Below are 12,284 nucleotides of genomic sequence, written 5' to 3' on the forward strand. Positions count from 1 at the left end.
AGGGCCCACCCTAATCATTTCATTTTAACGTGATTCCCTCTGTAAAGACCCTACCTTCAAGTGAGGTGACATTCTGAGGCACTGGGGATTAGGACTTGAACACACGAACCTGCCAGGGGACACAGTTCATCCCTCAACAGTGCCTCTTTTATGAAGTTTTCCTTGATCCACTTATAAAGAATGAAAAAATACATTTTCTGAGTTCCTATAGTATTTTGGTTGTATGACTAAAATATCATATTAAGGGCGCCTGGGTGGCTCAGTGGGTTAAGCCGCTGCCTTCGGCTCAGGTCATGATCTCAGGGTCCTGGGATCGAGTCCCGCATCGGGCTCTCTGCTCGGCAGGGAGCCTGCTTCCCTCTCTCTCTCTCTCTCTCTGCCTGCCTCTCTGCCTGCTTGTGATTTCTCTCTGTCAAATAAATAAATAAAATCTTTTAAAAAAATAATAATAAAATAAAATATCATATTAAACTGTAGTAGAACTAACATTTAAATTGTGAGCTCCCTGAAAACAAGGATCAAAAATTATGGGGCGGCAGTATCATAAAAGTTAATAAATATCTTAACTTACAGTTTGAATTCTGCTTCTAGTACTTTCTAGTTATGTGATCTTGGGCAAATTACTTAACTTTCTGAGCCTCTACTTCCTTGCTGATAAAATATTAATAAGGATATTCTGGAAATTCAATGAATTAATACACATAAAGTCCCCAGTACAGACCCTGGCCATAGCAGGCCCTCAGTAATGGTTGGTGGCAGATGACTGGACCCTGTAGGTCTGTATGGCCTCTCATGAGGACTAGAACATAACTCATACATGTTTGCAACAGACCCTCTAACTCCATATCTTTCCTGTTCATAGAACATGTCCACTTGGATGTCTTCCCATCCACTACACACTCATACCTTAAACTTAATACTTCAATCTCTCTGTCTCTCCTTCTTGAATCTTCCAAACCTCTGCAGGCCTGGATACTGTCACTGACTCCTCCCTCACCTCCCTCTAGTCTCTCTACTGCTTCTGCTCTGCTATTCAACCTCATCATAATTAAGAGCAAATCCAGTAAATACTCAGAGGGACCGTGTAGGTCAGGCCTCATACCGGGTGATGGGATATCACAGGAAGCAACGTGGACACTGTTTTTGCAACCAGAGAGCTTACACCAGCAGGAAAACTGATAAACCACTTTTAAGCATCTAACTAAAAGGCAGTGTACTGAATGGAGGGGAAGCCCAGGTGCTGGGAAGAGGGCCTAGCCTAGCTGAGTGGTCAGAGAGGCATGTAGGGTGGCCTGGGTGGAGAAGGAAGAAGTGAGCAAAATGGTCATTTCAGCCATTTAGAAAGCTCACTCTGGCTGCCCTGGAGCACCAAGGGAACAAGACTTATAGACAGGGAAACCTGTGGTCTGCTCTCCCCCACCTAGATCCATAGTCCCCCTACTGACCGAGCTAAGTGTACACTCTCCAGACTCATTTCTATTAGCCGGTGGCGGAGGGTCACAAGTTCCAGAAGTTTCGAAAATGTCTCCAGGAGCTGCACAGAAGAACCTTGGCTTTGGTTCTGTCCTTCGTCTGCAGCAGACTGGAGAGCAAGCAGACCTATCTCCTCCAGGAGAAAGGGATCTCCCATTACTTTAGCTGAAAACAGCTGGAAGAAAACAAAAGCACTTTTAAAAACTTAAAAAAGAAGTTCGTACATTAAGAAAAACGCTGTAGGTGGCACAGCCTCTGGACCCCGATTTCCCGGGTTCAAGTCCTAGCACTGCCACTTATAAGCCTGTGTAATTTTGCTCTCTCTCAGTTCCCTCATCCGTAAGGGGGGATAAGAATAGTAACAGTAGCTGAGAGGAACAAGTAGATAATAAATACCTAATAGAACTGTTGGGAAAGTTTAAGTGATTAATATACACAAAAGTGCCTGGTACATAGCATTCACTGTTATCATTGTTATAAATATTTTAAGCCAAAATAAAGAACAGAAGTAGAAATCCCTGATATTTTCCAAGTATTTTAGAGGCCAATAATAATAACAATTTCCTCTTCTAACTGCAGTTTCAAAATTTCTACGTGTTTTCACATACATTACCTCATATCTATCTTCACAAGATCCCCCATGAAGCAGGAACCACAGATGCCATGATTTCCATTTCATCAGTGAAAAATCTGAAGCAACACTGCAACTTTCCAAGGTCACACAGCAGTACCAAGAGTAGATGTACACTTCCTGATTCCAAGTTCAGTAGTTTTACAATACGCTAAGCTTCCTTTACAATGTCCTCGTGGAAGAGCCAGCCCTGGGCAATTTTTGAAATAACCTCATTGTTCTTTAACTCCCTCCTGGCATGGTTGGCTCTTCTGCTCTGATGTCTGTGGTACCCTCCCCTTACTCCCAGCAAGGACCCAGTTGGGGGCCCCACATCTGCCTTTCCTGGCTCGGCTCCCTAAGGGTGCACCAGCTCCCTTATCTGTCCACTCATCTATCATAGGCCTGTTCTACTTGAAGATGCAATTTCTCAATTCTTGGAGTCTTCCAAAGTGATAAAGAAATGCAGAAGACATGCAGAAACTCAGAAGACATGCAGAAACTAATTTCTGCATGTCTTCTGAGGGCAATACCTGCTCCATTTTTTGACCTAATGCAAAAGGTTAATCTGAGGATTTATCATTTCTGGATACAAATTTGAACCCACTTTAAAAATAATAATAATAATAGTTAAAACTGGCATGGCATCAATGGGAAACTACACAGGTATCTCAAATATTCACTATGAGTTATAAGAGAATTTAAAGTACATTTAAAAGATCTGGTACCATAATACAATGTGAAAAGAATCTGGAATAACTGGTAGTATGATACCTGACTGGTAATTTTGGAATTTTGAGCCATACCCTCCTTCATGCCCCCACCCCCGTGTCTCCAGGTAGAATACTAAAGAAGTTAAATATTTTTAAAATGAAATCAAAACCCTAGGAAATTAGAAAAAAGTAAGACATATAACATCTGGGTAACGATTTGCTTTCTGGATTTAGGAAGATAGACGAAGTCACACAGATAAAGATCAACAGGGAGCACCTGGGTGGCTCAGTGGGTTAAAGCCTCTGCCTTCAGCTTGGGTCATGATCCCAGGGTCCTGGGATCGAGCCCCACATTGGGCTCTCTGCTCAGCTCTCTGCTCTCTCTACCTGCTTGTGATCTCTCTCTCTCTCTCTCTGTCAAATAAATAAATAAAATATTTTTTTAAAAAAGAAAAAGATCAACAGATTTTTTTTCTATAAGAAAATAAAAAAATAAAAAGACTAATAGGGAGAAATATTGCAGAAAATATGATAGACAAAAGAGTTAAGGCTTTCATTTAAGGGAGCTCATGTAAGTGGACAGGAATGACATTAGGATTCTAAGAGATAAATAAGGGAAAGAACAGAAGAGTCACAAAAAATACAATTTGTAACAAGACTTTTGGAAGGATATTTAGTCTCAACAAATAGCAAGGAAATGAAAACTAACAGTGCAATGCCAACAGTGCAATGTTACATATAGAGAGAGATAGATATATTTATACTTATATAAATATATATAGACTTTATATGCTTACACCTAATACTGTATAATATAGCATAATTGGTATTCTTTTAAATTATTGGTGGCATTTCAATATTCCAAATTGCATCCAAAAACTTAAATTTTGTTCCAGTGATTCCATTTCTAAGAATGTATCAAGGAATTGATTTAAAATATGGAAAAATCTGTAAGCATGGAGATGTACCTTATAACATTTTTAATAATAATGAAAAATTAGAAACGACTTGAATGTCCAACAATAGGGAAATAGTTGGATAAGTTGTGATTCATCCCTTGAGGGAATTATACTCATAAAGGTGAGTATAAAGACTAGATAGCAGTATGGAAAAATATATAATACAATGTTAACTAAGGAAAACAGGGGGTAGGGTATGAAGGATATGATTATAACTATGTTAACACCCATTTGAAGAAGACTTGAATTCAGAAAAATTGTGAATTTTTTGTGAATTGTGAATTTATTGTGAATGCATTTGAGTGATTATATTTAGGGTAATTTTTTTTTTTTTTGCTTTTTGCTTTTGCTAAAATTCTGGTTATTTTTGATCAATTCAAAACTAATTAAAGTAAAATAAAATTTTAGTTTGGGCAGGAGGGAATAGGAGGCCAAGGCAGACACATGGAAGGGATATTTTTTTGCAGCTAGGGCCCTTAAAAGTTCTTTCATCATAAAGTATGTACCCACACAGAGTAAGGTCAAATTGGAACCCAGGCTCAACTGTGATAGCCTTAACAGAAAAAGAAAAGAATTAAAATCTAACTACAAACGCCAGGTAAATCATTAGGCCCCAGTTTGAACCACAGAACATTAGAGCTGAAAGGGACTTTAGAGACCATCAAGCTCACTTGCATCCTCATCTCCTCAAATACACAAACATAATGTTAGAAAATAGGAAAGGGAAGCTCAGAGAGGCTAAGAGGCATGTTCAGAGTCACACAGGAAATTAATGGCAGGGCTGAGCTTGAGTCTAGGTCCTTGACTCCTCACTCAGTACTCTCTCTCTCCTGTACCAGATCTCAGCTCAGGACAAAAAGAGGGAATTTCAGGAATAGTCTCAGTGAAAATAAAATATATAACTTTTAGTAAAAATATATATTGTTGGGTGCCTGGGTGGCTCAGTGGGTTAGGCCACTGCCTTCGGCTCAGGTCATGATCTCAGGGTCCTGGGATCGAGCCCCGCATCGCACTCTTTGCTCAGCAGGGAGTCTGCTTCCCCTTCTCTGCCTGCCTCTCTGCCTACTTGTGATCATATCTCTCTCTCTCTCTGTCAAATAAAAAATAAAATCTTTAAAATATATATAGTTAAAAAAATATATATATTAGGCCTGAAAACATTTCCCACATACCTATGTACATCTCCTTTCTAAATGTAGCAGTATCCTGATAAAGTAGAAACTTTGACCAAAAATGAAAAAAGAATTACATAAAAATGCTGGCAAGGCCTAGGACTATGATCTGTCTCTGGCCAAACAGGGGAGGAACAGAGCCAAACAGAAAAACATAGCTAAGTAGTAACATCTGGGTGGAAACATTCTCTTTGCCAAGGAACCCCCGCCTCCCCGACCCTCTTCAGAGAACCTACATCCCTCTGGAGCTGATTGCTGTACCAGGACTCGGGCCTGGCCGGTGTAAGCCACATATCCAGGGCCAGCCGCAGCACACGTCTCTCCAGCAAGGTGAAGCTGCTGGCGGATCTTGGTCTGCAGGTGTGGCGGGCCTCCTGGAGGAGGTGCTCAAGGGATCGGGGGATGAGTGATGCCAGGCCCAGGGAAGGATGGAACTCCAGCAGATAAATGTTTTTCAAAGCTGGGCTTAAAAAGAGGACCAATCAATGACAATTTTACACAATGAAGAACTTAATCTATTTCAAAAGATATTTGAATTTTTCATTTTTTAAGACTTATAAAATAGCTGCTATAATCCAGGGCATTATAAAAAATTAGAAGTTCAAAGGGGCCAAATAGGCCATCCAGACTCCACCCGATTATACAACATGCCCTTTGCTTTAATATGAATCCCTTTAAAAGTGGAAGCTGTGCGGCGCCTGGGTGGCTCAGTGGGTTAAGCCGCTGCCTTCGGCTCAGGTCATGATCTCGGGGTCCTGGGATCGAGTCCCACATCGGGCTCTCTGCTCAGCAGGGGGCCTGCTTCCCTTCCTCTCTCTCTGCCTGCCTCTCTGCCTATCTCTCTCTGTCAAATAAATAAATAAAAATCTTAAAAAAAAAAAAAAGTGGAAGCTGTAAGAGTTTATTCCTAAAAGTCCAATCTAATTCTTTTTGCTTGTTTAAACTTTGTCATTGTTTAAACTTTTTCATTGTTTAAACTTTTTCATTGTGAAACCATTTTAGATTCACATGCAATGGTAGGAAACAGTATACAGAAAGATCACACGTATCCTTTACCCAGACTACCCTAATGGGTCTTCAACTGTATATGGTAAACCTGTAAACATTAATTGGCATTAGTCAAAGATTTGAAAACAACTTAAAGATGAAAATATAACTTAAAAGTAAAAATATTAAACAAATAATGTCCATGACTGGTTTCTATATTTTTCCATGAGTCTTGATCCTTTTCCCCCAAAATGGTAATAAACACAGAGAAATTTTAAACTCTGTACACAGCTGCTGGAATCATTCATGTTCTCCATAAGAACATTCTATTTTATAAATGGGTGAGACCAGAAATGAGAAAATGCTTATCTGTGGGTATTCCTTTCAAAATAGAGGATACAGCATAAGTCCAGGGCCTTTCCATATCTACATGGTACTAAAGAGTGTAAATATTTCTTAAACCTATGCAAATGGGATTCTTCTTTGTTCTAGGACTTAAAACATACAACCCTAAGGTTGGAAAGGAATCTCATTAAGCAAATAACATTTGCTTTTGAGACTATTCTGACAGGTCTTTGTACCCATATAGTTCTACGGGATTCTGCCAAAAACCCATTTCCTGAACAATAGAGTCTCTTCCATAGCCAGCTCCCCACTACCCCGCCCGCCACCTCCCGCCCCAGCTGATGTCCCAAGCTTGTTACAATGAAGAAAACACTCCTGAGAAAGGTCTGTGGAGAACATGCTGTCTTGTGCCTGGAACTCCCAGGGCTCTTTCTCAAGGGATAAGGTTGGAACATAAGCTATGAAATCCCCCGACAACCTGCTGGTCCCCAGGAGGATTCCATAGCCCAGTGTGGCAATGTCCCACTGAAAGTGTGCACTAGGCAGGAGCACCAGGCCGTGCCTCGGTTGTTCACAACTGTGCCCTCACCTCTCAGCACAGGGGCCTGAGAGCTATAGGAGCTCAACAGGTACTTGTTACATGTAGAAAGGAGCTCGAAAAGTTATCCACCCTTTGAAGGCCATAGAGAGATGGTGATCACGGGCCATGCAGACCAGCCTGGGGCTTATCACCCACTTGCTGATTCCCTCACTACCCTCCACAGCCGGGAAGGAATGGGAATTCAAACCACACATCAAGGTGGTGACTTAAAGTTATGTACCTTCACTGAGTGATCTCGGGGAAATTTAATTTGCTCCTTAAAGGGGTAGGGGTCACAAGGTGAGTCTGCAGAAACCTTTTTGGTTTCTAGAATAAATAGCTTCCTAGAAACTAGAATAGATTCCTAGAATAAATAGATTCCTTCTTGAGACACGTTAAAGCACACCCAAGTTTCATATACATTGGCTTACATGGTACTTCAGATTAAACCCTCGGATGACATTTTAAGAGTAACTACTTTTTTTTTTTAATAGAACTTCTCAAGGGGAAAGATTCTGTACCTAGTGGTATAATTTTAAATTCTAGCCTCGTGTTCTTTATTACTTACAGTAATGCTTACAAAACAAATGGATATTGAGCATGCAAGAGAAACGGGGCACCCGGGTGGCTCCGTGGGTTAAAGCCTCCACCTTCGGCTCAGGTCATGATCTCAGGGTCTTGGGATCGAGCCCCGCATCAGGCTCCCCACTCAGTGGGGAGCCTCCTTCCCCCTCCCCCTTTGCCTGCCTCTGCCTACTTGGGATCTCTCTCTGTCAAATAAATAAATCTTAAGAAAATCTTAAGAAATCTTAAGAAAAAAAAAAATCTTAAGAAAAAAAAAGAGAGAGAGAATCCCTCTTTGAGGGCCTTTATATCCCCTTCACTCATCTCCCCAAATAACTGAGAGGTACTTTATAGACTATTTAGACTTAACATCATACACTTAACTTATCTAAGAGATTAAATGTAAAATGTCTAAAGACAATGCCACCATACCAGCTATTGTTGATGGAAATAAGTTGTTTGCAAATTATGTTAAGGGGGAGTCCAAAGTTACTGCTATCATCTGGACGGCCTTCCTGCCAAAGCCTCTGGACATACTCCCGCTGACGCTCGATCTAGAAATGTAGCATAAAAGTTAAAATTAGAAAAGTTAAGCTTTCCCATGGCTGTGAATTATGAGCCTTGATATGCGAAGAACAACAGTCCTTTGGGTCCCTTCATTATTTGACTAATTTTCACCCAGACACGGTCCTGAGGACTCACTTACACGAAGACACGCTGGTCTTTCAGTCTGAGCCCAGGGTCAGCCAAGAAAAGCAAAGGCAACCAAATTCAGACAATCTTAGGAGGCCCAGGAAAACTTTCTGTCAAATAATTGACAACGAGGAAAACATTCTAGCCAGGTCTAGGGTAAATGCACTGTAACAATCCATCTCCTGCTTACTTCCTGCCTCTGGCTTTCCCCCCAGAGGACCTACACTGTAATTTCTCCTTTAGCGTCCTAAAAATAGCCACAACACTTAAAAATAATAATAAACCTCACTTTATACATTCATAGCTTCTAAAGAGGGTAAGTTCATCCTCCTTTCAATACCACTAAACTCTATCATCTAGTGAAAATAAGCTTTCTATTTTTTGTGGACCATTAAATGTAATTAGGGTTGGAAACTTCCTTTTAAGACCGTAGTTATGCTTGGAATTCAACAATGCAAATGAGCTTTCAAATAAACACGCCGTACGCGCTGCCTTAGAAAACCTGGATTCTGAACACGCAACGAAAGGAAAACACTTTTTGGTTCTGGCCTGGGTTTTCCATCGTCTTCCCATATGTGATATTTTAAAACCCAAATGTACTTACGTGCTGATTGAGGATGCCCCTCACTAGCTCCAAGTGAAGCCTCAGGCAGGTGCCCTCATCTCGGTAGGCCTTCCGGAAATAATGGCGGCTGAGATCAAACCTCGGGCGTCTGTGCATTAGGTCAGTGATCACTTGTGCTAAGGCAAACCTCTCCTCAGGGTCCAACACATGCTGGTAGGCTTCGAAGTAACTGTCAAGAAGCTGCGGATAAGGTTTGTGGTCAGGGAAGAGCAGAGGCAGCCCTAGGCTCCAGCAAAGAGAAGGGAGCCCCCCCATTCCCCCACCCCCGACTTTGGAAAGCCCCCCGGGGCATCAGCAGCAGAGAGAGGGGCTCAGACCCTTCAGGTACCAGCCTGGGGCGGGCAGCGGCAGCACCAGTGCAACCCCAGGGCACTTAGTAAACCCACAGAGGTAGGGAGGGCAAAGCAAGGAACACTGGTTTTGCCTGCGCCCCCTCTTCCTCTGCTCTCCACAAAAAAGGGGGGGTTATCTAATGAATAAGATAACATCTCATCGTTATAAGCTCCAATGAGACGGGGCAGGCAATGTCACTTGGTCAGATATATTTATCTGCAATCCCGTTCTCCAAAGACTCATTCTCTGCTTCCATTTTACTCCAGCACCAAACATGGAGTGACTTCCTCCTCCACTCTTTTTTATTTTTATTTTTGAATGTATTTGAAAGAGAGAGAGCACACAAGCCGGAGGCGGGGAAGAGCCAGGAGGAGAGAGAGAAGTGGGCTCCCTGCTCAGCGGTATGGGACTCCATCCCAGGACCCCAGGGTCATAACCTGAGTCAAAGGCAGACGCTTAACCAACTGAGCCTCCCAGGAGCCCCTTCCTCCTCTCTTCTTATGCTCAGCTCCATTGCTGACCCCTTTTCTTTAAGAGTTGGCCCTCTATTCCACAATAGAGGACTGAGGTAAAAGTCTCCTAACTACAGAGGCATTGATCCCAGACAGGACTCTGTTAGGAAGGGCTTCACGTCCAGAACTCTCAAAGGCATGCAGGGAACTTCTTTTCTAGTAAAGGTCACAAACCTTTTCTAAAAACCAAAGAAAGCTCCCAGACACTAACCCAGTAACCATGGAAGAGGTTTCTCAGGGTGGGAATTCAGAGACGCTCTTTATTTTGCTTTTACATTTTTCTGTGACCTTAAGAATTTATGTTCTGTATATAAATTCTGTTTGTGTGCAATTAGTCATGGTGCTAATCAGGAAAATGCTCTTAAGAGATCCCTGGGCTGGAATCCCAAACAGGGACCTAAGGGTAAGATAAGCAGTTCTGGACAGTGTAATTGTGGTTCAGGGCTGTCGCACATTATATTAAATATATTAAGTTGTACTCCTATCCCAATCAAGTACTTTCTTTTAAAAAGGTTAAATGATATTCATAATCTTGTTTTTTAAGTTATTTGGCTATAAGCAACACACTGAATTAGTGATCAGCTATGATTTCTGGGCAGTATACGTTCAGAGGTTCTTATGAAGTGAGAAGATCTGATCTATAAATTTTCAAATGTAATGAGATGTTTAGAAGTGCTCAGTTACCACGTTTTTACATTTTGCTGACATGTAATTAAGTATTTATTGATAATAATTTTGTATGTTCTTTTCATATTTCAGAGTCATGCACGTGTTTTTTCTCAAATTGCAAACATTTTCAATGGAACCTGCAAAGCTCTTAGGTCCTAAACACCGAGTCCACATTGCCTGATGAATAAGTCGGCTCTGACTGGGAGCTTTTAAGGCTTTATTCCGTTCATTCCACAGCAGAACAAATTCCTTTCCTCTGCGGATCTAATCCAACAAATCCTCCCTCCGAGTTTTTGCTCAAGATGTACCCCCCCAATCTTCTTCTTCTTCTTCTTCTTTTTTAAAAATTTATTTGACAGATAGACATCACAAGTAGGCAGAGAGGCAGGCAGAGAGAGAGAGGAGGAAGCAGGCTCCCCGCTGAGCAGAGAGCCCCATGCAGGGCTCAATCCCAGGACCCTGGGAACATGACCTGAGCTGAAGGCAGAGGCTTTAAATCACTGAGCCACCCAAGTGCCCCCCTCCCCAGTCTTCTTTTGCTAGCTCCTCTTAGGCAGATTTCAGTGTTCTGGAAGGTGTCAGCTCCCATTGTAGCCATATCACCAAAGTCACATCGGCTTGCCCAGGGTGTGCCTTTAATTGGCAGCAAGGAGTGAATTGTTGAGGTTACAGGTTCTATCAACCTGACAGCCCAGCACACTTTGACGTGTATCAGAGAAAGTGTGTGTCTTGTTTCCTTGGGTGTTGGTCTTCTCCGTGGCTTAAGGCCAGGAATTCAGCCCTCCTCTTAACAAACTAAGAAATTTCCTAAAAGGAGACAAGAGCTCCTCTTTTTGTCTGGAGCCCAGAGCTCAGAGTGCAAAACCAGACAGAACTGAGAAGGTACAGCCCTACTTGAATACAGGTGACAACCGTGCAGGAGGCAAAAGGAAGTAAAGGACCCACGGGAAAGGAAAAGCCAGGAGCATCTCTGTCTTGCCACGCATGGCTTCCAAGGCTCCGGAAAGAGGTAAACACTCGAGAATCAGTAGCAGACCGGGAATCAAATACTGCCTTATTAATAGATGTCCAGTATCTGGCTTTCAGTGCTAAAGCACAAGGAGGGAGGGCCTGGGGCACTTAGCATGCGGTTTTGCAGGATACCCTTTGGGAAACATTGGTCTAAGGGACCTTAGGTCAACCTTAGCACAAAAAGGAAAACACCAAAGGAGGCTAAAAGCTCAGAACACACAAGGCGTTCTGCAGGTTAGAGACCTACATATCTCAGAGTGAGAAATGAAGGAAAGTAGAGATTTCCAGGCCTTTCATGAGTCCCAGGGAAAATGAAGCAAGCAGGGTGATCTAAATTACCTTATCCCCCTGCTGAGCTCTACTCTAGAATAGCATTCAATGATTAAATACCAGAAGACAAAGCAGAAATGGAGGAGTGGTAGGTAAGACAGGTGTCACTCAATAACCTGGAGTGGGGGAAAATCAGAAAAGAAACAATTACCTCCCTAAATCATTCTGGACTAACTTGAGCCTTTCTGACTGGGCCAAGGCAATCCCAGGAGCCGGTTTATAGCATTTGTATGCCATGACCTGTTTTTTTTTGTTTTTTGTTTTTTTGTTTTTTTTTGGTACAAAGCGTCCTATTGTTTGGCTATTTGGCAAAAGGTCGTGGGGGAGAGTTCTTGCTGGTGATTTCAATCTGCTGATACCAGGTTGCAGAGGTTGGCACTAAAAGGCCAAGCTCACTTGTGTTGTTCATAGGATTGCCAGATTTAACAAATAAACTTAGAGGTCATCGAGTTCCATTTGAATTTCTGATAAACAACAAACCACTTATTTAGTATAAGTATGTCCCAGATATTGTCACGTTTTACTTGGCAGCCCAAGCTCTTGAAAAGGAAAATGTGGCTCTCTTTTTTACATGGAATAGGCTCTCTCAGGCATTGACCTCGACCTTGAGACGCTCTCAGATGGGCCCTTACATAATTTTATTATTAATTCTTTCCCAACAGGGGTAAGACCATGATCTTTCTGCTTCACAAGGTTCTATTTATGATC

The 12,284-nt window shown here is 42.1% G+C and overlaps 1 protein-coding gene across 6 annotated transcripts in view; it reads right to left on the reverse strand.

The window, feature by feature from the left end:
- The window catches only part of LOC131833517 (uncharacterized), a 206,821-nt gene that overhangs the window by 107,300 nt on the left and 87,237 nt on the right, over window positions 1-12,284 (reverse strand). For all 6 annotated transcript variants that reach the window (XR_009354499.1, XR_009354500.1, XR_009354501.1 and 3 more), the window contains exons 18-21: window positions 8,701-8,901; window positions 7,836-7,957; window positions 5,164-5,392; window positions 1,446-1,648 (exon numbers count right to left, since the gene is read on the reverse strand). Coding sequence is in view for 3 of the 6 variants with exons in the window: in XM_059176879.1 (XP_059032862.1) it covers window positions 1,446-1,648; window positions 5,164-5,392; window positions 7,836-7,957; window positions 8,701-8,901 (755 nt within the window). In the remaining 3 variants the exon portion in view is untranslated. The remainder of the gene's footprint in view (window positions 1-1,445; window positions 1,649-5,163; window positions 5,393-7,835; window positions 7,958-8,700; window positions 8,902-12,284) is intronic.

Source organism: Mustela lutreola, chromosome 6, assembly GCF_030435805.1.
Source record: "Mustela lutreola isolate mMusLut2 chromosome 6, mMusLut2.pri, whole genome shotgun sequence".
Classification (NCBI taxonomy): Eukaryota; Metazoa; Chordata; class Mammalia; order Carnivora; family Mustelidae; genus Mustela; species Mustela lutreola.